Source organism: Camelus dromedarius, chromosome 14 (genome assembly GCF_036321535.1).
Source record: "Camelus dromedarius isolate mCamDro1 chromosome 14, mCamDro1.pat, whole genome shotgun sequence".
Classification (NCBI taxonomy): domain Eukaryota; kingdom Metazoa; phylum Chordata; class Mammalia; order Artiodactyla; family Camelidae; genus Camelus; species Camelus dromedarius.
This window is the reverse complement of record NC_087449.1, coordinates 64,106,466-64,131,036: the sequence shown is the minus strand read 5'-3', so window position 1 is coordinate 64,131,036 and position 24,571 is coordinate 64,106,466. Positions and strand designations below refer to the sequence as shown.

The 24,571-nt window shown below is 44.1% G+C and overlaps 1 protein-coding gene across 1 annotated transcript in view; it reads left to right on the top strand.

The window, feature by feature from the left end:
- PEX14 (peroxisomal biogenesis factor 14) overlaps positions 1–24,571 on the top strand; it is a 120,056-nt gene that overhangs the window by 38,368 nt on the left and 57,117 nt on the right. Inside the window, exon 3 of the mRNA XM_011000819.3 lies at positions 8,053–8,137. Within this exon, the coding sequence (XP_010999121.2) occupies positions 8,053–8,137 (85 nt within the window). The remainder of the gene's footprint in view (positions 1–8,052; positions 8,138–24,571) is intronic.

Below are 24,571 nucleotides of genomic sequence, written 5' to 3'. Positions count from 1 at the left end.
CACTACCTGGTGGTCATCAATTCAGCATCTGACCCCCAGTGATGACTTGATGCATGAAGGTGTCACTGTCCACAATGTAACCTTTCTTCGTCCCCTTCCCAATCATCCCACATCTCAATAATGCATGACTAGAGAGAGCTTTACCAATCTCCGTCTGGCCTGACTTCAAAAAGAGTGGGAACTGAAGTCTGCTGAACGTATGAAGGTAATGGAGGTAGGAGAAGTAACCTTCGGAAAGCATCAGACTCAACTTGTGGTGGAGAGAAAGGGAATAGGAAGTAGAGGCAGTGGTATCATTAGGAAGGTCCTGGGCACTGTCTGCTGCGTATTTTTAGTGTTGGAGTCACCAGCCACCGTCACCGAGTGAGCTCACAGTTCTCCTAGGGAGCATCTTGGACACTGAGTCATTACATTCCTTTAGAGTGATTCAGCTCAACAGCTTGACACCTTCATTAATTTTACAGCATGAAGCCTGGGTGCTCTCTGCTTCCTCTTTAACAGTGCAGGGGAATTAGGATATGGAAAATATAAAATCAAGGGAAACTGGAAGAGGAGCCGACAAGGAGCTGTTGAAAGACATCATGTTAGGAAACCGAACTCCTTGCCTTTTCTTGGTATCTCCTGGGACCGAGCACCCAATTCTTGCCACACGTCGCTGGCACACATAAGCCTTTTTCTTTCTGTTCCTGGCACGCCGGCCAACCCTCCGCCTTGCAGCCAGCTCGTTTGCCTTCTCTGCTGAGGTCACTGCTACCGTGATCCGTGTATAATGGCATTTTCCTCCTCTTTTCAGTTTGGAGGCTATTACAGTTTCTTCTCTAAACAGGACTTCAAACAATTTGCTGCCAGTTGGATTTCAAAGCCAAGGAAAAGGCAAATGTCATCCTTTTTTTCTCTCCTCTTTGGGTAACTGCTTTGTTGGTTGCATCAAAAATTAGAGGGGCTGCTATCTAAATTCAGGTGGGGGTACATGGGGACAGGCATTTAAATTTGCTTTTCTTTCTCCCTGGAGGAGAAAATCCTTTTCCTTCTCAACCTTTCCTAAAAAGGAACTTTGATGTTCTCAACCCAGAAACAAGGGTTTTTATTTCCTGCACGGCGAGCGTGTGCACTGTAGCGCTTTCTGTGGCGTAGTTCGCAGTTCGGTCGCCCTCTGCATCAGCAGCTGAGCTTTTCAGGCGTTGCTACTCAGGCACCAGCTCCCTTTGGGCTGCAAGTTCAGACCCAAAGTACTCTTCCAAAGTCACCCTTGTGTCCCCCAAATCACTGTCACTTGATATTAAATAGAGCATGTTGGCTTAAGATGCTTTGTATTTCCACACACATTTCTGGAAGAACTAGTTTAATAAAATAACAAAACAGTGACATTCTGACAAGCAGTTCATGTGGTATTTTTAACTAGGGCCAAGAAGAAAAATTTAAATGCAGAGATATTTCACTTAGAAGGGTAGTTTCTGTGCATATGACGTTGCCATTTTTCATAAAGGCTTTTACCACATATATCAGTGTGTTTTAAGAGAGACTAGGGTCAATAATGCGTGCTCTGGAATTCCCTAAATACAGATTTACACAATAGACCTTAACAAATATGTTCTATCAGTCAACTCTCCTGCACTTCTACCAGAGATATCTCATTTCTTTAATGTGAAAAACAAAAGGACAGAGGAAAGTAAAACAAAGGAAATTAGGGCCCATAGTTTAATTAGTACAGGGTTGTACCCCAGATCAACAATGAGAAAGACACAATGACAAAAACCAGGAAATTCCAAGTTGAAAGAGAAGCTCTTTCCTTTAACTCCCTGAGAGCCAGGGCACTTGGGAGCTCACTGCTCACCCAGGTGCAGGAGGCTGGCTCAAGTACAACTCACTGTCTTTATTTTTGAACTTCCTGGCTTTTGTTGACTTTCCCCTCTCCTCCCCGCTCCCCCCCCCCCCCCCGTAAATGAAATGAAACGTACCTTGGTGTGTATGTGTTAATTGTAGATAAACGGGGGAAATGTACCTCTTGATTTTGTAACCCTCAGAGAAGGAGAAAGACGGCGAAAAAAAGTCCCTGTCACTGTCATCTGTTCATTTTTAATGAGCAATTTTTAAAAATTGAAAATAAAAGAGGAAAATGAATAGGTGTTGAATCAGCCCGTGATATGTAAATGCCAACTAGTAATTACCTAAAACCTTAATTTTCATTCTGTTTCATCTTGCAAAACATTTTCCCTGAGCGAAAACACTTCTCTGGGGCTGGTGCGAGTCCGCCGAGCGGCCCCTCCGGCTTGCGCGGCCGCCAGCCCCGGCTAGGGGGCACTTTGGCTCTGCGCTGCGGCTGCCCGAGCGCGGCCACCTCAAGGTTATTTCCCTCTTGCCATTCCAGTGGTTTCGCTCCGAGAGGTCGGTGGCGCCCCTCCCCCCCACCCCCACTAGTCTGGTTTAGGGGAGCCTTGCTCCTCCTTGTCCTTGCCGAGGATCGTATTGAATTTTGGCTGACCGAGCCTTCCTCTGCATATTAACTTTCCCCTCTTACCTGCCTGCTAGACCCTCGGCTTCCCTGAGTCGCCTTTCACACTCTGAGAGCAGCTATCTGCCAGACTCCCTCTCTCCCTTGGAGATTTCAAACGCGGCAGCCTCTGTTCTCTGTTTATTCCTTCTTCTTTTCTCCCCCCTGTCTTTTCATTTTGGTGGCTAAGGGCGACTCTCCTCAATTGCAGATCACACACATTTGCGCTCTGCCACACTCAGAAGGGTAGTTCCGACCTTCTGTTTCTCTTGCATGATCGTAGGTATTTTCTCTTACTCTGGTTTAGCATCTGACACCTTTTGGATGTGTTCGTGCTGCATCTTGGCATGTGGCTGTGGATGCCCCTGCTTCCGGGGTGGTTGCCCGACCCAGCCTGTTCCCTACCTAGAAAGGGCGCATTAGAAGTGAGAAAGCGGAGAGCCTGGCTGGGACTGTCAGCCGCTGATTAGAGAGGATTCTGGATCCAGAGAACCAGAATTATGTTGTCCTAGGCCCCTGGATCCGAGAGTGCTTTGCCTGGAATCTCAAGGAACACGGCCTCTTTAGTGAGATATATAGCTTCATAATTAGCCCGTTGCATTTTTTCATGAGTGCTAGCATCAGCGTTCTACGATGTGTTTCTCTGATTAACAGCTGCTTTGCAACTATTTCCTTGTACCACCGATGACCATATTTGTCAAGGAACTCCTGACAGAGTACTGATTTCTTACTAAAACGCAGCATTTCTGTTTGAAGAGGGTTCTCTTATTCTCGGCACTGCCCAGCTTTTATAGTCAGTCCTTGTTAAAACTCGAGTTGGCTTTGGTATAATGCTTGTTAACAGGATTCTGGGTATCTATCTACTTTAGAGTACGAGCTGGGAACCTTTCACAGGCAATTTAATCTTCCGAGCCGCGCATGTGTGGCGCTGCAGCGTTGGAGAGGGGCTTTGGGCCCGCATGTCGGTCATTTTCTCTTGCCCTCTAGTTGTGATCTTTCTGGGTTAAAAAGGACTTGTCTTTAGTTGTCAGTGTCATTAATTTTTGAATATTTTTAATACTTTCAAATGGCTAATGAATGCTCACATTTTAGGAGACAGACACGTACGTAGCACACAGGAGTGCCGGAATGGGTGACATTCCAAATAAATGTTACTGGAGACAATGCATCAGGTTTACACGTCAGGTGCAAAGTGCTGAAGTCTCCCTCCAACCCCAGGTTCTCTGTTAGGCAAGCTCTGCTCTCTCATCCCTCCTCGTGCAGAAAATACAGTATACGTTCTGAAGATTACGGTGTGCAGGTCTTTCGTAGGAGGGTGGAAGGCACCTAGGAAGCATCTCCTCCGTGAGCACTGTCAAGAACCTCGCTGCTTCTCACCAGGGATTACTTAGCCTACACAACGCGTTTTAACAGCACATAGGTCATCGTAGATGGCCCCTGAGTATACTGTATTCCATTGATTTATACAGTTACAAATCCTGGTCTCTCAAACACAAATCTCTCTCAATTGGCCAATCATCTTGGATCCAAAGGTGTTTTTCAACCTGAAGTCCCCTCTTTTACCCTGGGTTGCTGGCAGTCACTCCAGTGGAACCACTGCAAAGGCAAGAATTTGCTACTCTTCTTTGCACCTTGGTTTTACCTCTAGCTTCAAATGATGAACAGTGAAAATGATCAAATTTCTCTAAAATCATGCAGTTGATGGTGACAGGGTTGTTTTATTTTGCTTTTTGGGGAAGGGAGGCAGAACATAGGGTCACAGGAATAGGAGTGTTAAGAAACTTTGCTTCTGTTTTCTTTTGAGTTCATCATCTTTATTTTTATGAAACCAGCTACTGGTAATTCGAGTGCACTCGTTAAGAACTCTCTCAGTGTGAGAGAAGGGGAAAGGAAAGCCAATTCCCTATTTGTCACAGACTCAACAGCAAGTGGCTTCAACAACGGCAAAAGGTGCTTTGCACCGGAATTTTTGCTGCACTCCCACAACATGTGCAATAAGGTTCCTGTCTCCGTTTTACATCTTTGACATTGAGGCGGAAGATTTGGCCTGAATTTATGTAATTTAGTTGGGCCCAAATATAACCCATGAATAGTCACATTCATCTCCTAATTAGAAAATCAAATGATAATACAGGACAGGCTGCAGGCACCCCATCATTTCATCCAACAAAAGCGTGTTGTGTGTTGGACCTCTGCAGAGGAGAGTCAGTTGAATTACTTCATGAAGTTAATGAAAAGTGTCCAACAATAGTTGGATGAAAGATGCAAACCGAGTGCACTGTCAGTTACGTAGTGTGTTCAGATCTTTGCATTATGGGGAAAGGTTTGGGGAAATCTTTCACCATCTATGTGTGAATACAGGGCTTATAAAATTCTAGGTTGGACAGGCCTTTCCCCCCAATTGAAGTGCCGGTTCCTTAGGAAGAGGGAGGAGAAGAGTAAAGAGTAGCTGAAGAAATAATTAGTGAAAGGAGAGAGGTTTTCCTGTGTTCACACTTAACATGTAGCTGCTTCTCTGGGTATCTTTCTTATAAAGCACATTATATTGAGGCTGTTAGCTTGGATGCTTTATATTTTTGCATCTGGCGTAGTGATATCGGTGCTGTTAAATATGTGATTTGCCTGTCGCCTGCATTTTCAGACAAAGATCAAGAGGAACATAAACAAGCCCCAAATATACTTTATGTAGGTGTTTGGCAGTATTATTTTATATGGCTTGAAATTAGTGAATGGAAACTTCAAAAGAAATTGTTCATATTTTTGCAAGTTTGAAGTGTGCCGGGACTTTGTCAAATTCCCGTTAAAATAAATACGTCAATTTCACCTCTCTTCCAAATTCATTTATCTTGCTTTTTTAAAAGGTGTTTTCTACTCTACCTGATGTTTAAATTGGATTCGCTCGTTTATGCTGTTCTTTGCTATATCCCCCACGTTTTTCTTAAATGAATTACTAATGACAGAGCACTCCATCATTCCCTCTCTACAGCCACTTTAAGGAAAGCATGGTGATCTAAACCTTTTAACCTATTAAAGATGATTTTTCCCAATTGAATCAGACCCACCACAGGTGTAATAACTAATCATTTAAACTACACCTGCTATTATGTATTTTTAAGCCATTATGCGTGTTGGATAGATGATAATTCATGTTTATTGCATTGTCCGATGGATCCGTTTTGCCTACACTAGGCTGATTAATGTATTTAAAGAAATAAGAGATGCAATTTTTAAAAAAAATTGATGGAATGCTCCAAGCACTGCATTGAGTGCACCATTAAACCCATCAGAACTTTGCTCTCTGACCAGAAATGCATATACCAAGGACTGTATTAAAAAAGCAAGGTGAAACCTGTGTGTTTTAGTGGTGGGATTCTGCTTTCTTTCTCTGTCATGGAAAATTTTGGAAGGATGAAGGAAAGGTTTATGCTTCTACTGGTGAATGGCGGGAGCTGTGCTGTTAGCATCTGTGGTCTAAGACCTGCTCGTCCGTAGTTCTTCTGGCACCTGGTGCATGGACCATGGCGTGCGGATCCTGCCGCCCGACATGAGTGCCGTTATTGTGTGTTGAAGGTGTATTTTTTCTCCAGGTGAAGAAAAATTATCCCTGAGCCACTTGAGCTATGCAGACTGGCCTTGACCCTGTGGAGCCCGTGGTGGCGGGACTGTCCACCTCTTCGCGGGCTGGGCCTCTCCCCATCTTGTGTTTCCCTTCCCTCTTGGCTGCTTCCCCTTCCCACGTCTATCTCCCCTTTCCTTTTTCTTCTGCCTTCCCTTCTGCTCTGTCTCCATGCTTGTCCATCGCCGCCGCCTTCTCCCCTCCCGTCCCCTCCTTTGCCCCATTCCCTTTCCTTTTTCTCTCCTCTTTCTTTCCCCTCTCCCTTCTCTTGATTAGAGCACATCCATTTTGTGGGTGTTTGTCATCTTTTTGTTTATTTTGGTGCAGCCCGAGGAGATCTGGCTGAGGGGCTCGGGGGTGCGTTTGGGGATTCTAGAATCTTGAGCACCTGTCTTTCTCTAGTCCAGAACTGGTTGGTTATCACTGCAGTTCATGATGGTGGTTAATCCGTTTGCAGTGTTGGACCAATTCTAACCAGTCTTAAGGAACACTCCTCATCGCTGACAGGCCCAGATCGAAAGTGCGAGATACCTGAGTCCATCCTTGAGGGAGAGTGTCTGAGGCAAGCCTCCCATAGGGGGCTCACAGGGAAAATACGTAAGGGAATTGCCCTGGCTTTTTTCTTTCTGATTTATCCTCATATCTTTTGTTACCAGAGAAGTCTGTCTGGTCTCAAGATTAAATTCATATGAAATATGAAGAGAATATTTGTAACTTGTATTCCATTCATAGTCACAGTACTTTCTGCTTCAGTCTCTACAACTGCTACCCTTAGTTTGAAGGATCTTAGAAAACTTCTTTACATTTGGCCCCTTGAAATTTTTTCTTTCAGCAACTTATGAGTGAACTGCAGGGCCTGTTGACTGTCCCTCTACCTCGAGACTAAATTATTCTTTTGGTTTTGATGAGATGAATAATGCCAGTCATTTACAACAGCTCCTTTTCTATCGGGGGCAGGTTGGCATTTCCTGCCCATCGGCCTGGTGTCCGGGGTGGAGAGCAGCCAGGTGGCGTGCAGACACACGCTTCCTGTGTGCCGAGTGAGGTGAAGGGTCAATACCATGAACGGTTTCCTCTCCATCCCCTACTTGGCTTCTTCGTAGATACGAAGATTTCATTCAATAATATCATGACCAGAGGTAGGTAGATAATCTGTCAGTCTGTCAGCTTGCAGCCATGAAGCCCCAAACTTGGTTCTTTGAAGGCTCTTGAGAATTCAGCTCCATTGCGTAAGAGGGGCCAGTGCGAGTGGCTGTGTGTGTTGTCGCTTATATAACCCTTCCCAGCTGGTATACGCTCAGCACTTTGCCAGGCTCTGCAGAGGCAGCGTGGTCTCTTCCTTCAGATGCTTGCAGCGTAGTTGGGGAGGCAGCCTGCACATTAGAAGACAGGATAATTATGTCTTCAATTGTATGGTACACACGATAAGCACTGAAGAATTTAAGAGAATAGGGAGATCGGAGATGGCTTGCTTGTTTAGGGAAGGCTTCGAGGAATTAGAGCAGCCTACGAAAGGGCTGTTACTGCCGCTATGTGTGTGTAATGTTGACACAGGTAGAGGCAGGAAAGGGGGGCCCTCTAGAGAAAGGGCCTAGCATGGGCACGTGCAGGGATGTGGGTACGCATGGCCAGGAGAGGGCTGCCTGCCGAGGAGTGTGAGGAATCTGCTTGAACAGCGAGGACAGGAGAAGATGACTGCAGGTCTTAGAAGCTAGGCTGAGGTGGTTAGGTTTGATAGAATCAGATACAGGAAGCCAGTGAAGGTAGGGAACCAACGTAGGCTCTTATTTAGGCAGATTTTTATATGTGAGAAATAGCTGATTGTAAATTTCACCACAGTCTTGTGATTGTTTCTGTGGACCTGGGATAAACTTGGAGGATTTTTAATCTTGAAGTGCAGACTACTGAAGTTTGCTTTTCTTCTCTGTTTTATCTCCCCTGCCAGATTGCCACAGCAGTGAAGTTTCTGCAGAATTCTCGGGTCCGCCAGAGCCCACTTGCAACCAGGAGAGCATTCCTTAAGAAGAAAGGTACAGCTTCCCCGTGGCGGTGCAGAGTGGCCTGGGCAGATGAACGATCTCCTATAGCTGTCCCACTGGTGTTGGGGGGAGGGACGCCCCCAGTGGGAATGATGCTTCTCTCCTTAGGGTGGAGCAGAGAGAGGATACAATTCAGATAATTGAGCACCAAGTGTAAGGCCAACAACTTAGCCCAGAACAGCCTGGCACAGGCAGCGTTTGGCAGGAGAAGAGGCCCATTGGATAAGACTGTGGAGGACTTCTGCTTTCCAGCCTGTCCTTCTGATAATGACCCTGGCTGCAGAACGACTGGCTTTAGGTTAGGAGGTCAGCTGCTTCAGTGAAGAATGAGGAAGAAAGAAATGAAGGACGAGGGAAATGAGATGACTAAACAAGGTCAGGCTAAGGTCAAGCTTGGGGTCAGTCTGATTTACCGATTGAAGTGGTAAATTACTGGTTTTATGATATTTCTCTAAGCAGGGATTCAATAGATCTTGACAAATTCAATATTGTCCAAAGCAGACAGAAACTCTTGGTTTTATTGAAATTTAGGATATTTTTCTTTTTTTGTGAAATACAAAAGAGCTCCAAAACAAACAAAAAAAGAAATCTGACTTTTCATTCTTCAAATGTTTAATTTTCTAAAAAGCTAGGAAGTTGTTTAAAGGCCCTTAAACACCATGAGGGAGGGCAGTGAGGTTTCTTTCCCCCCAGACAAAACTCTTTTTCCTTTAGGAGCTGGAACGTCAGCCTCAAAATTCTGGGTTTTGAGCTTTAAGTCATTAGTGGCTGAACTGGAAGACGGCGTGGTTTGGTGGTATTTCCTAGGTCTGCCCCAGGGTATCCCTCTGAAGCGATGCTGCAGGACCGTGTCCCAGGGCTGCGCTAGCAGGGTTTGGGCAGAATCAGCCCAAGCGTTTCATCCACAGGCAGCCGTTTAGAGGCAGCCTCAAGGCCAGTCCCTGTAACTGAGTTGATGAGGGGCGCTGGGCGCTTCCTGGCGGCATCATGCACGCCCCCCATCAGTAGGAGATTATTAAAATTTGGAGCGCGTTGGCCAGCTTCTCCGCTCTGCAGCCATCATGCCATAAAAGAGTTTTTCCTTGAAATATGTGTACCTATGGGGAGTAATTAATCATAAAAGCTTGGGGATTTCAGCTCTCTCATCAAAGCATTGAAGCTGGGGAAAGCTGAGCCTAAAAGCTGTGCTGATTACCCAGGGTAACCTGAGACAAAATCTATGGTTGCCGAGAGATCCTTCGCCCCAGTATATTGTGCAATATTATAACTGCCTGATCTTCTCTTTCACTGACAGTGACCAGTTATTCCTCATTTTCTCTCAAACGCAACTGGGTTAGAATTTCATTTGCAGAAGGTATTTAGAGCAATTTAGAGACAAATGTCTCTGGTGTTTGCTCGGCACTTCCCCACTGCAGGCTGTGCTGAGCAGTTTGAGTATCAGGAGCTCCATCTAATCTGTTTAATTTTAATAAATCCCTGACTGGGAGAGGGAGAGAAGAAAAAAAGAGAGACAGAAACTCTGGGCCAAATAATGCTTCTTTTGAGTTAGTTGGCTAATAATTACTGCAGAGAGTAAACTGTTTTGTACAATTATTATTTGTTGCTCCTTAAAAAAAAAAAACAGTCAGTTAATTAATTCAACTAAGAGTGTTTACCCTGTGCCGAGAACAGAACAGACAAAATCCTTGCCCTCCCAGAGCTTAAATTCTACCGGGGGAAGACAATCAACAAACGAAAAAACAAAACATGTGGTTGTTGGATGGCAGGTGCCACGGAGAAGAAGGGTGCTGGGCTGTGGGCTGGAGGGAGCCGGTGCTGTGTGGGAATGGGTTGCACTTGTCAGCGGGGTGATTACACGGTGTCCCTTGGGGAGGGTGACATGTGAGCGAAGACCTGAAGGAGATGAGTGTTTGTTGGTACAGAGCTGGTGTGATTCCTTCTTGACCCCTGATGTGCTGTGGGGTCTTTCAATTTTCAGCAGCAGGAAACTTGAGAGGCATCCTGCCTTTCTTCTTCTAAAGAGAACCGCGGGAGTTCACCCCGCACTTAAACCTGGAATCACTGGACTTAATCACCCATCTCCATTATCCTCTAAAACGCTGCTTCAGTCGGTAATTATCTATTTCCGAGTTGAATCCCAATAGAGTAAGTTCTGGCAGGACCTTTTCTGGGCAGAGAATTCCAAGGTTTGATCGGTGTCTGGGGAAGAAGAGCCCTCCGTGGATTTAAACTTCACTTTTCAAATTTCCGGCTGTTTCGGAGGGTCAGGCGTGCACGATCAGTGTGGCTTGGCACCATCTCTGATGGGTTGGGGTGGGGGGCTTTTGTAAAGGAGCATACCTCTACCCTGTCCCTAACAGTGGTTGGGAAGGAAAGAGAGTCAGCTCACTGGTCTTTGCAGGTGGGGAGCGTGGCTTGAGGGGAGGGACCAAGGCTCTGGCATCCTCCCATCAGTGTCTCCCCATAGGACTCGTTGCTGTGGTGGGTTGGAGTGCTGACTTTGGGCGAGCTCACAGCTACTGTAGTCTTGGCTTTTCCTAGCAAATGTCACTTCAGGGAATTGCAGTGGAGCACTGCCTTGAATTATAATCCTGACTTTTTTTTTTTAATAAACATCTCTTTCCTGAAAAGGCAAATCCAATTTTGTTTTTCTTTTAATATTATTTAATATTTAATATAGAAATTGAGGTCCCTGTAGTGCACGTCAGTTCAGTAGAAAATGAGGGTTACTTTAGACGCATCAGCTGAGTTTGTTTTATTGCGAAGGCGCAGTCTGGAGCAGGGGCTTCGTCCTGCCTCTGTTACTGACAGGTTAAACGTGTGCTGTCTGATTTCAGAGGCCGGGGAGGCCGGGGGACTGAATGGGATAGGGATGGAAGAGTATTGGTTTGCAAAGGTCTTTTGTGTTTGTGTTTTTTTGTTGTTGTTGTTTTTGTTTCTTTGAGATCTCTTTTGGATGCTTTAAAGTCTGAATATGGAGTCATTAATAGAAATGTGAAGTTATTAGAATCGTTCATCATTCTCTTTGAAGCTTGTTCTGCCAGTTTGTGTAATTTACAACATTTCTTCCTTTTATCGGGAATTTTTGGATGAAAGAGAAAAGCAGCTGTTTACCTTCAGAGTATTAGAATAAATGTGTTTTCCTTCCAACCACTTGGTTTTGCAGATGACATCGACTGCAGAGTCAGCCACACATGAAGATAATTGGACTGTGTGTGGGGTTTAAGCCCTCATAGAACTGATCTATATATAGAAGCAGTTCTTGCCAGGCAGGCATCGTATCTGGGGTTGTAAGCAGGCTGTAAGCCAGGAGGTTAGAGTAACTTAAAAACAGCAATAGAAGCAATCCAGAAAGTTAGAGCGTCCAGGAAAGTTAGAGGCTTGGGCGTTGTTGTCAATAGGCTTGTGTTGATTTGACACCCTGTCCAACCACAAAATGTGGGAGGCTGGCTGCTTCCAAACATGTCTGGCAGGCTGAGTATAAGGTGGCTGAAAGTGATGCCTGTTGGTGGCAGGTTTGGGGGTAGATGAGGTTGAGAGGAAGGTAGACTTGTCTGTTAGCTTTCTTTAAAAATCCGTTGCACAACAGGCGTCTAGAAAAAAGATGAGCATCATCCGCTTTTTTGTGTAATGCTGCGTGGTGCGGCCTGGGTGCTGCTGGCTGACCCCTTGGCTCACGGTGCCCTTCTCAAGGACATAAGCAAAGGGCTGCATTCTCCCTCATCCAATAAATAGCCAGGCAGGGGCTGGGGGCAAGGAAAATGAAGCAAATAAAACACACTACCGTGCTTTCTCATTCTAAAAGGTAAAACAAGATCTTATCTTTCGTCTGTTCCTGGAAGCGGAACCCCCAGTAGCAAAAGTGCCTCCTTGCTGGAAATGAACTTGAGGAAGAAACCTGATGGTCTCAACCTTGGTAGTGGGGTAGAGGTGAAGGGCTTCTGTCACTGGAGTATTTTAAGGGGGAGTGAATTCTTATACAGATTTCAATTTAACTCTCTTTTATTACTTTTCTTTTTTATCATTTACGTCCATTTCATGAGGTAGTTTGCATGTCCTTGAATGGAATCTCGTTACCATGAAAGCTTTTTTAGCATTGATTTCATAACAGTCTTAATTTAATAGCTCCGTCATTACTGAGTAGCTCTGGGAGTGGGGCCCTGGCTTTCCAGGTCACTGACCTTTTAATTACAAACCTTGTTCTGATGGCCAGGTTATCGACTGGACAGCTCCCAGCTTGTGCCCCCAGGATGAAAACGAAAATAACTGTGTTTCCTCCTCCATCTCCAGGAAAAAAAAATGTAACCTCATGTGTTTCTAAAATTAATTTTCTCCTTCAGCTTTGCTTTATAATTAATTCTTTAATGTGTCTTAGTAAAGCCAGAGTATTTTTATAACGCTGTTTTTTTCTAGAGCTTGGGTCCAGCAGCTAGCTTGGAGGGGGCGGGGAAGAGGAATGAAGATCTTGCCAGCTACCACCCCGCACTTGAGTGTGGCCCATTGCCTCATCCACAGAATCTCCTGTGGCCGCTCTGGGAAGAGCGGCACTGGCCCTGTGAGGGGCTGCCTGGCCTTTCTGATTCTTTGTGAAAGAGACATGGGTTGTGGCATCAAGATTGAGATTCACTCCTTTATTTGCTGGAGTAATTGAACCCTAGATATCGTGGACATTTTAAAGAGACGTTCCCATTCTGAGAGAAGACCAGGGTTGGATGAATTTTCTTCTTGTGTCTTACCACTCTGTTGGTCTTGGGTGACCGGAGGAAGCAGGGACTCTCTACGTGGGGTTCTGCTCAATTGGGCGCCTGAACTCTGTCGGTTGATGTAGGCACTTTCCCACTGACGATGAAGAGGGAAAGAAAAAGGAGAGGACAGTGGTCACTAAGTAGGGGTGACCATTGGTTCTGGCTTGCCCAGGACTGTCCTGGTTGTAACACTGGAATTCCCACGTCCTGGGCAGCCCTTCAGGCCTGGGCAGACAGGTCCCCCTAGCTGTGCAAGCTTTACTCAGGGGTAGGAGCTGCTGTGAGAGACAAAATGGGGGATTTTGGAAGCTGGGGGAAGAAGTCGACTAGAAGAGTCGGTCCCCTCGAGTTCGTGTTGCTGTCGAGTGGCATCTTCCTCAAAGGCCGCCTGCTTGCACTCCCCCTGGCCCTGCCCTGATGCGTTCAGTGTAGGGAGCCTCGGGGGCGGGAGGCCATGCCCTGCAGGCGAGTGAGGAGCTACCGGTGCCCGAGCAGACAGGGTGTGCGTGGCAGCCGCGCGCGCTTGTTCCCGAGGATGATTGAGCATCTCCATCCATCTGTTGTGAACGGACCGTCTTCCTTCCCTGCCAGTCTTGCATCTGCATATCTGTCACCTGCTGTTCTGGACCAGCCTATCCATCACACTGACTGGTGCCCCCCATCAATTTTCCTGCTCCCCTTGTTATCCAAACTTGTCTTGGACTCCACAGATTTTTCTCAGCATCCAGGATGAGAACTGTAGCAGCTGCATTAGCCGAACGCTGTGGCTTCCCCGTTTGGAGGGGGAGCTGGTAGCACTTGCTCCCCCAGGACGGCTGAGTCGAGTAGTTTTCCACACTTCACCCTGTGAGGAGGGGAAGGTGGCAGAGAGGAGCTTGAGGTGGATTTAACACTTTTGGATTTACTGCGTTGTTTTGAGATTTTTCTCTGAAGATGAAGAATGACTCTTCTTGCGTGCCTGCAGCACTGCTACAAAGAAAAGCAAAGTGATGTCTTGTACAGTAGTAGTGTCACAGAAGTTTTTTCTTTTATTTTTTTGAAAAGGTAAGATATTTACATGGTTTCAAAAATTCAACCAGTGAAGGCTGGATAGTGAAGAGTAAGTCTTCCTGTCACGTCTCTCACTGCTGTCCCCGTCCCATTCTCTTCCCCAGAGGATGCTGCTGTTAACAGTTTTCTTGTATCATTCCAAGGATAATCTAGCCATTTAAGGCACTTTAATATGTATTCACATAAAGACCTGTTAAAGGCAGTAGCGTGTTTACCTTACACTTACCATTACACCTTGGTACTCATTCCACTTTAATACATACAGATTTGCTTCATTCTTTTCAGTGGCTGCATAGTATTCCTGAATCAGAATTTTTGTGAGTCAGTCCCAAATTAGTGGACATTTAGGTTGTTTCCTGTCTTTTGCTGTTTCAAACAATGCCTCAGTGAATGTTCTTGTTAGATGTTGATGGACGTGTGTCAGTTTGACACTGTGCCAAAGTAACAGCATTTTCCTTATGGTAGTAGGCTATGGTACATTTTTATGAAAATTTCAGATTATGTCCCCCCCCAAAAGAATATAAAACCATTTTCTAATATAAACATGACAATAGATGAAAAGAAATTATTAAGAGAAAAATGACAGTGTAACAAATTGTCATTAACACGTAGCACAGATTTGGATTCTGAGAATTCTGGTCACTGGTTACATGAAAAATGCTTCCTTTCTAAACAAACCCTTTTTTACCCCATTTTTTTGAAGGGATATGAGCTTATAAATTTAATTTTTGATTCAAAATAAACGTTCAGATAAACGAAAAACTCCAGAAATTTGAAAGTTAATCTCTGTTTTCAAAATGAAGTACAGTCCCTTAGAATCCACAGGGGATTGATTCTGGGACCTCTGAGAATATAAAAATCCACAGACATTCCAGTCCCTCGTGTAAAAATGACATAGTATCTGCATGTACCCTCTGCACGTCCTCCTGCATGCTTTAAATCATCTCTAGATGACTTATAATATAATAGCAAATAATGTGTAAGTAGTTGCCTGTGCTCGGCAAATTCAAGTTTTGCTTTTTGGAAGTTCCTGGAATTTTTTTCCCTGAATACTTTCAATCCATGGTTAGTTGAATCTGTGGATGTGGAACCCACACCTATGGAGAGCAGACTATACAGTTGTGGCTCAGTATCCAAGCAGGGGCTTTGTTCAAGGACTGGCCAGGAATACCACAATCCACGGCTGCTCAGATCTCACCGTCCACTCTCCGTATCCAGGCTCCGCGTCCACGGGTTCATCCAACCTCGGACTGGGTTGCGGTGCTTTAGTATTTATTGAAAAAAAATGCATATTTGTGAACCCACGCGGCTCAAACCCATGTTGTTCAAGGATCTTCTGTATGGCTTAGTTTTCTTTTGTTGTTGTTGGACATGTTATGGGTCCTAGGCCATTGGTTAGGTGGTCCACCTTTATTCAGTACCTGTGGAGTGTGTGCAGAATATTACTACATTAGGCAGTTCGTGAAAGAAAAGCAAAGTGCTCATTTTGCAGTACAGGAGGCTCATTAGAAGGAGGTGGGAATGGATGCTGAGTGCTTATCAACCGTATCCATGTTTACCCATGAGATACAGGAACACTCCAGAAGTCAGCAAAATTTGATGAGGAAGAGGCTGGAGTATAAGCCTTGCCAGGACCGTGAGCTCCTCTGGGGCGGTGAGTGCGTCTCATTCTCCCAGGCCTGGCAGCTGGGGTCAGAGGCTGATGAACCAGAGGTTAAGTGACTGGATGAGGAGAGTTAGAATACACTTACCAGAGAAAGTTTCAAAAGGAGGTCATTTTTTCTTAAGTCTACAGTTTATTTATTTGTTCAACCCTGTATATATGTAGTTTCAGATTTGCTAACCCACGTGCTTTAGTACACTGGTGTTTATATGAACAGTGTTTATATGTAGTTATTTTGTCTTAAGTGTTAGAGTGTCTAGTGAAAACGCTCTTTCCACAGTTACTTAGCTCAGCAGAGCTCAGCTTTGACCTAGACATTGAGGGAGGCGGTGGATGTCGGTGGTCAGAGAGGAGCAGGAAGGGAGTTGTTAGCGAGGGGAGGCTCGTGCAGACAGATGTGCAGTTAGCTGGATTGGCCTGTGGGATCTGCAAAAAAGAAGGGAATTGAGGTGGGTGAGGTGGGCAGTGAGGGAGGCAGAGTTAGGACTCAGTATTATAAATAACAGTCGGCAGCACTTTGTGAACTGGTTGAAACTGCATAAAACATACTTGAGGACATAACTCAGGGCCCTGTATTTAAACTGAATTGTCCTGGCAATAATAAGACCAGCTACAAAGAAGGTCCTTCCAAGTCCATTGTTAGATGCGGAGGATCTGGACATGGCAGGTAGCAGTAGAAATGGAAATAGAAATGACAGCATATTTAGATAGAGAATTTTATGGTTTATAAAATACATATATATGTTAATTTCTTCTTCACGATAATCTTAGTGTGTAATAGGCAGGTTAATAGATATTTGAGTGAATGGATGCATGATTTAATGAATCTTCCATTTTACATATGAGGAAACTGAGGCTCAGAAAGGTTAAGTAGTGCAAATTAATGGCAGAAGTAGAACTCGGACCAAGGTTTCTAACTAGAGTTCTTTGAACTTATCATCTACTTGCTGGAAAGGAAGGACGGAATCCCAGAGATTGTAGAGAAAAGGAGTAAGCCATACTCAGTAGTAGATTGGATGTGTGAGGCGAAGGAGACAGGACTGAAGATGACCCTCAGGGCTGTTTTACTGTGTTAAGCAGCTTTATTGAGATGTACATGGCATACAGTAAACCATACATAGCTAATCTGTAGAATTAAAAACATTTATGACATGTATGTGTACCTGTGAAACCATCACTACAGTAAAGATAATGAACACACCAACCTCCCCCCAGATGTTTCCTCAGGCCCCTTTGTGAGTCCTTCCTCCTACCCCCCTACCCCCCGCCGCACCCTGGTTCCCAGGCAAGCACTGATCTGCTCTCTCTCACTGTAGGTTAGTTTACATTTTCTAGAATTTTATGTAAATGGAATCTTAGAGTGTGTGCCCCTTTTTTGGCCTGGCTTTTTTAACTCAGCATGATTATTTTGAGATTCATTCATGTTATGTGTATTAGTGGTTCATTCCTTTTTATTGCTGAATAGTATTCCATTGTTTGGATATACTGCAGTTTATCCATTCACCTGTTGATGGACATTCGAGTTGTTTACAGCTTATTAAAAGTAAAAAATCATAAAAATATTAAATACTACTTAAATTAAAGCTGCTATTAATATTTCTGTATAAATCTTTGTAGGGACGTATGATTCCTTTCCTCTTGAGCCAGTACTGAAGGGTAGGATGTCTGGAGCATATGGTATGGTGTGTGTTTAACTCTTTAAGAAACTTCCAGACTGTTTTCAAAAGTGATTGTACTGTTCTATGTTCTCACCAGTGGTGGGTGAGGGTACTAGGGTTTTGAGCCTGGAGAATAGGAAGCTGCAGGTGTTAGATTTGTAATTTGTTTCCAGCAGTAAAACCACATGGCTTTGGAGGCTTTCTTAAGAGTGACTAAATAATAGGTCAGGTTTAAAATAGTTCACCTTGGGAGGTAACAGGGCATAGACTGCCTGGGTTCAAGTGCCAGCTTCACCACTGTCTACTGTGTGGCCCTGGCTAAAATACTTAACCTCACTGTGCTGTGATTTATCTCTAAAATGGGGTTGATGGTAGTATATACTGCAAAAGGTTCTCTTAGAGTTAAATGAAAATAATGTGAAAAGTGCTTTGCAGAGTGCCTGGCACTAAAATAAGGGCTTAATTAATGATGACAACAATCAACAGTATATGTCCTCTTCGAAGGTATACTCTTAATAGGCTATAATCATTTTACTGTAATGTTATATTAAAAAGATACACTTGTTGGTATCATAAAAATTCATGCAACAGGAACCTCTAGGGATTCTGAGCCGAGAGGGATTTAATATAAGAAGATGGGACTTTACTCACTTATTGAAAGGGCCGGAGGAGTGGACACAAGACCAGGCCTCCAGGAGCGACTTCCAGAACATTGAAGGACCAGCTTGCTGGGACAGCTGCTCTCTCTGCCCAGCCAGGAAGATAGGGAATCAGGAGGCTACCACTGGAACTTTTGAGCCGAAGAGCACACCCTTTGAGGGATGTTCCAGAGATAAGGGAGTCAGTGCTGCCACCACTGCAGTGTGTCCCGACATCCGGGAAAAAGGTGATGGGATGTTGGAATAAAACTTAGCTTCTAACTCTGTCAAAATTGCCTCTTGACCCCCATGAATAAAGCTGGAGACTGGAGATTGGACACTGTATGGGAAACCTCAGTGTTTCCAATCTCTTGCTTGGCAATCTGCTGATGTTTGTAACCACCAAAAGCAGTGGGTATAGGTCTTTTACCTCATTTCCACTTTCTGAATTACTTGTGAGTCACCTAATTCCTGTCCAGAACTCTGGCAGCCAAGGACTCTGAGAAGTGTTGCTTTTAGCATTCCAGTCGCTCTGTTACCAGAAGTCACACTAGAAAGAGGTAGGAATGGACGCTGAGTACCTCAGAGGAATCCATGGAAGAAAAAAAAATTACGAATGCAACGTAATTGCTCCCAAGCAGGGTACAAACATTTATATCACAAACCTCTTTTTTCTGAGGCCTTAACTTGGTACTTTTCAAGCCATTTAGATGCCAGCCTACAAAATGAGGGGAGTAATTCACTTTGCTCCAAACCATGCTAATGAAGAAAGAGTCAGCCAAAAGAGAGTTCGTGATTTCAGTCTGGAAGCAGGTGGCAGTGGTTTATTTGTAAATCTAAAGTATTTCATTCAACACAGAGCAAACTGTGTGTATATATAAGGGAAGGATACTTTTTCAGTCAGCCGTTTTTGTTGTTTTTGAGAAGAGCTGGGCCTTTAATTGTTAACAGAGCAGCAGTGATATATCTCCAGTTTGTCCAAGAGATAAATATTGATGTGTTCTGTATCACCACGGGCTTTCGGATGGTTTTAAGAATACTTGTTCCTCCTTGCTGGCCTCACTTAGTGATGGAAGTTCTTCTAATGAGACTTGTCTGCGAACGGCAGGCAAGGGAGTTTTCACCAGGGGGCTACGTGCTATGTTGGAAAACGTTGGAAGTAGGGACTTCTGAAACTTAACGTAAGGAACAACTTAAGGCCATCTCCTGAAAAATATTTTATGTTGATTGAACTATAATTAGAAGGATTCTAAAATAACTTTGGATAGTAGTCATTCATTTACTAATCCATTGTTATAGTAACATTCTTGAGCCTATGCCCTTTAAAAATTAATGTATCTGCTGCTGTTCTGTGTGCTTGTGTATTAGAGGATCTGGTTTGTGGAGCATAAGTTGGTGTGCTTTTATTTTAAATGTACTTTTCATTGTAGACTTGCTGGGTTGGTCTGTCAACAGCTTATGTTCTTTCCATTTTTGAAGTAGAGGTAACTTACTATAGGTCCTCAGTAAATAGAGTGATGGTTCTCTCTCTCTCCCCACCTCCACACACGCACGCACGCAAGCTTAGATTTAAATTGTGCTGAGAATTGAATGACTCCACTAATTTTTCCCTTCCAGCTTTAAACAGACTTGTGTTTGGTTTCTAAAACATTCTGATAGGAGCTAGTCTTCTCAGACCTCACCCCTTTCATCAGACAGAAGACTTGGGAATGCTCTAGTCTCTTACTGTTAATTATTCTTTTTAGTTTTAAAGCCCTTTAAAGTAATCTTTCTGTAATTAGATTGTTGAGTAGATTGTCTTTAGTAATATGGTGGTCTTTAAATTTTGTGTAGATTTTCAGTTTGTTAAATGATTGTAAAGGCTTTCATTCATAAAGTTGGAGTTTACCTCATCATGGCATTTCAGGGGGAAAAAAATCATGACCCTCTGTGATAAATTAAATATCACAACCACAGAAATGTCATCTTTTCAATGAAACCTACAGCGCATAGGAATGGGACTCTCTTCCACTCTGTTTTTGGCTTCAAGCTGGATCTGTACTCTTAACCAACAAGAAAAATATCTTACCACCGACAGTGGTAAACCTGTGAAGCTGGAGAACAAAGCCGTACCCTCTCCTGCTTTGTGAGTCACAAACAGAATTGTCAATTAAATTATTCTAATTGCGAAATTTCGGGTCTTGACCAAAAGAACACAGGTTGAGTTTGAAGAAGAGGCAGTTTAAAAAATCAGTTTAACTTACAAGCGGAGCTAATTTGTACAGAATGTAATTGGAAGAGAATAAATACGGAGCTTCATGATGACCTCTTTTGAGTCCATTTCTGGTATTTACTTACTTTTTTTAAATTTTCAATCAAAGGCTCTCCTTTAGGCAGTCCTGAAAAAGAGGAGACTAAGTATTAAAATAGAAATAACAGAAAGTAGCACTGTTCTTTGGAAGACCTTAATACCTGATTTGGAAAGATTTTTACCAGTCACTCATCCATCCATGTATTTACTGAGCGCATATTTTTTACTGTGCTCATCTGGGGACTGAAAATATAATGGTGAATAAAACAGCGTTCTGGGGTGGAGACAGACTCCCCCAGAAATGTGAAATGTGCAGAATGGCTGCAGGCAAGCAAGGTGCTGTGAATGTTGGGCAGGCATGGAGGGCGGGGGAAGGCTTGCTTTGGGAGGGCTGCTGGAACCAGAAGGTGAAGAACGAGAGCATCGGCAGAGGGACAGAAGCTCCAAGACTCCGAGGCAGGAAAGGAGCTGGATTTGATCCAGGAACCCGTGGTGGGACTGTAGTTGTGAGTGAAAAGAAGAGTGACATCCTACCAGCGTCCATCTGGAGATGCTATTGGAAAAAAGGGTTCTGTTGGAGTTTCATATCTCCCAGTCTAGAATCTTTCATATGGTCAGTTACCAAGTTCAGCTCTATTCACCAAGCGTTCCTAGTCTGCTGTCTCCTGAGCACTCTGCTAAGTACATTAGGGACACAGATGGTCCATGCCCTCCGAGAACTTGGTGATGAGACGGTAGAAACTATTCAGTAATACAGTCGCTATAATTTATCAGCAAGCCTGAGATGATACGATACAGACGATAACCACCAGCATGTATATTCTGCTTTATAGTTTGAAAGCATTCTCATGGGCATTTGTTCATTTAATTTTCATGATAACCCAGGTTAATTCCTCAAAAAATGTGCATCTGAACGTGGAAGCTTGCAGAAGCCCACCAAATTCAAGGAAGGGGTCTCTGTCATCACCGCACCATTGAATTTCAGTGCATCGTCTGCTCATGTGAACCAGGACGGTCTCCTTGAAGAATCACATTATTAGAAATGAAAGGATCTATTTTATCCATGCCTTTTCATATACATTTCTATTATCAGGAATAGAAGATGAATTTAATTTTAATTTTATTTAGTTCTGGAGATTTTCTTGCTGCCTCCCACGAAGGCTCTAGCCCAGAGAGTCCATTCTTATGCTCAGGAAGAGGGAGGCTCGGACTTGAAGAGGATGGCTCTGTTAGTGAATGCTGTTGACTCCGTTGTTCTGTACAGAGGCTTTTATTAGGACAGTAAAGGTTAAATAGGGCGATCTCTGCTCCGGTGGAGAGGTCGAATGGTTACATTACACAATCTTCTACAGCATCTTGCAGCAAATACATGGGTTATATTAAAAATTGCAATCATATCATTTTTTATAGTAAATTGCTGACCTTATGCAGTAGAATCAGCTTTATTGAATTTCGCCAAAAATGCGTTTATAATTCTGCCATACACACATGATATTCATGTCCTTGCTGTCCATGTGGAAATGTCCCTTTTTATGATGTTAAACAAATTAAATCGACTTTCTCCTGAGCTGCTGTGCCTCACCTTTAAGATCCACTCTCAGGAGTCGAACCTCCACAGAGCTGCGCTCAACCTCCCTCAGCTCGATGTCAGCACACAGAACACTGGAGTCTGGTGCAGCACAGATTTGGCCTTGAGATGATTTTGAGATGGTTGCAGGGCAGTTAATGAGTCTCACGTATGCTGAACGCTAACAAGGCCTGACCGTAATTACTCTGTTTTAAGGAAATGGTAGATATTTGTTTAAAAGGATTTCATGGTGAACTAAGAGTACACAGGCACAGTTCTCAGCTATTCACTTGTGAATATTCATCACAAAAGTTTAATCTTAAACCAGTTTTCCTTGAATTCTCTGTAGCTCTGCTGCCTTTTCAACCAGTGTGGGATCAGGGATGCAAACTAATTTTAATGTTAGTCTAACAGAAGCACAGTCAGGAAGTTATAATGCATATTCAAGTGAAACAAGAGTTTTTAAGTTACCTGCTTTTTAGAATCATTTGCTTTGAGTTTTTCTCTCCTTTTCATATGTCTGTTGTCTGCATGTCTATGCATGTGTTTGTATAAATTGCTAGTTCTCTGTTTCCCATAGAAAGGCAGTATGATAGTGAAAAAGCCACCCGTCCATCTGCTAACCGTTTATTAAATGTACATTTCCTTCTTGTCCCAGCATTTGGACTAAGCACTGAAAATAGAAAAATAAGATTTAATATTAGTATTAAGTATTTACTATTAGTGGTCTAGAGGGATTCCATGGTATTCAAACAGATGTAGGATGGGTGATAAAATACTACAGGTGTAATAGGTATATGTCTAGAGGCCTAGAAGAGGGAGTGGTCAGTTTTGTGGTGGGTGAGGACTAGTGGGGAACGGTTGAAAAAGGTGTCTGCGTAGCATTACCCTTATAGGAATCTCCAAAGAGGATTCGTTGTCTTTAGGCTTTGGGGAGTGGTGGTGACTTTAATCCATGCCAAGATGTGATGGGAACATAGACTCCAAAGCAAGAAGTGGTCCAGAGGATCAGGAAGCAGGCTGGTAAGTTGGCTAGAGAGGCAGTGGTCAGACCTTATGTGTGTTAATGCAAGGGTTTGGATTTTATCATGTGGACAGTGGGGAAGCCATTGAAGAGTTTTATGCAGAGTTGTAATGGATCCTACTTGTATTTCAGAAAGCTTGCTCTTTAGTCAGTGTGGGCAGTTAGGAGTTTATTGCAAGCATTCAGGTGAGGAGGGCAGTTCGGGAGATGGAGAGGATGAGGGATTAGGGAGAATGAGGAAGCAGAGTCTGCAGGAATTGGTGGCTGAATGGATGCAAGGGGTGAAGAGGAGGGAGGAGTCTGGGCCCACTGTCCAGGTGTTTGCCCCAGGAAGTTGGTCTAGAGAGAGTGGGAAGGGTGCTGGACCAGGAATCAGAGACAGTGTGAGGGCCAGTGGCCTAGAAGGAAATCCCTGTAGACCCCTGTAATGTGGCCAGTGGTTCTGTAGTTGGAGGGCCGTGTCAGGCTGTGGCACTGTGTAAGTGCCCTGGCTTTCACAGTTGCTTCCACAGGGTGACTGTTAGGCTTTCTCTCTTCACATAGACATTGTTAAGTGGTTTCACTGAAATCTGAGGCTTTTGAAAGAAAGAGAAGATGGCATTTGTGAAGCAAGTGTTATTTTATCTGGAAATGGCTTCTCAGTGAGAAGCCTGGTCACTGCTTCCCGGTGGAACCTGCCTCTCCTGCCAAGAAGAGGGTCCCGCTGAATCAGACCATGACCATCATGGGCTGCTGCTCCCACCTGCCACCGAAAACGCGTCCTCCAGAAAGCTCTCTCTTTTGTCACCTGTTCCTTCTTTGCTCTACGTGAGTTTGTCTATTTCTGTCATGTTTGTATGTATTTCCACTGATCTTTTCATTCATGACAGGCAGCCTTGCTGATGTGACCTCCCAGGTTCCAGGGCCTCCCCGCACACTGTATGACATGCTAGTGACGATGGCCTGACCCTGCAGGTGCCTTGGTTTTCTGGTGGCAGATGGCCTTCTTGGTACTTTAACTCTTACAAATCGATGAGTCAGAGGGGTAAAAAGCCGTGGAGCTAAGGCAGAGTCTAGTGGTCAGAAGCTCCAACAAGACTGAGGGTTAAAAAGACCCAGTTAGTATAAGGAATGCCTTCCTGGGAGGTCCTAGAGCGTAGTCGGTGACCCTCATAATACTGATTCCCTGGTCACCTGTAAGAGGGGTGGAGAAGAGCATTTCGCTTCTTCAGGCTCCTCTCCTGGTGCTGGTCCCGCGCTCCCCGGGGCTCTCAGACATCGTAGGTAGAGAGTCTTCCTTTCAAAGGGCTGCCGCCTCAGCCCGTCCATTGCAGCTCTGTCCGGTCTCACACCCAGGGCCTAAGCTGACTTGTATTGGCACTGAATTGTGACCTGCAGTTTTAAAAAGCATATAAGTTGTACACTTTTTATTTTTTTAAAGTATATATGAAAGCAAATTTCTTCCCTGTAGGCATCTTGCTTGGTTGACTTTTGTCTGGACTTTCCACAGAAAGCCTCATTGCTTGACTTGGGGCTGCTTTAAAGCACATGCTGGACTTCTCTGGAACTCACCCTCCTGTCTCCTCTTTAAACCACCTGCACCACTGACCCTCCTCCCCCCAGCTACTTACACCAGCCGTACCTCGTTTCTCATTAACCATGTCTGCCTGAGACCATCGCTGTAGTAGTCCTCTTTGGTGGCTTTCACCACTTCTTTCTGCTTTTTTTAAATTAAAAACCTTAAATATTAAATTAAGAAGAAATTTTAAATAAACGGTTTGAAACTTTGGTATTGTTATCCATTCACCTCT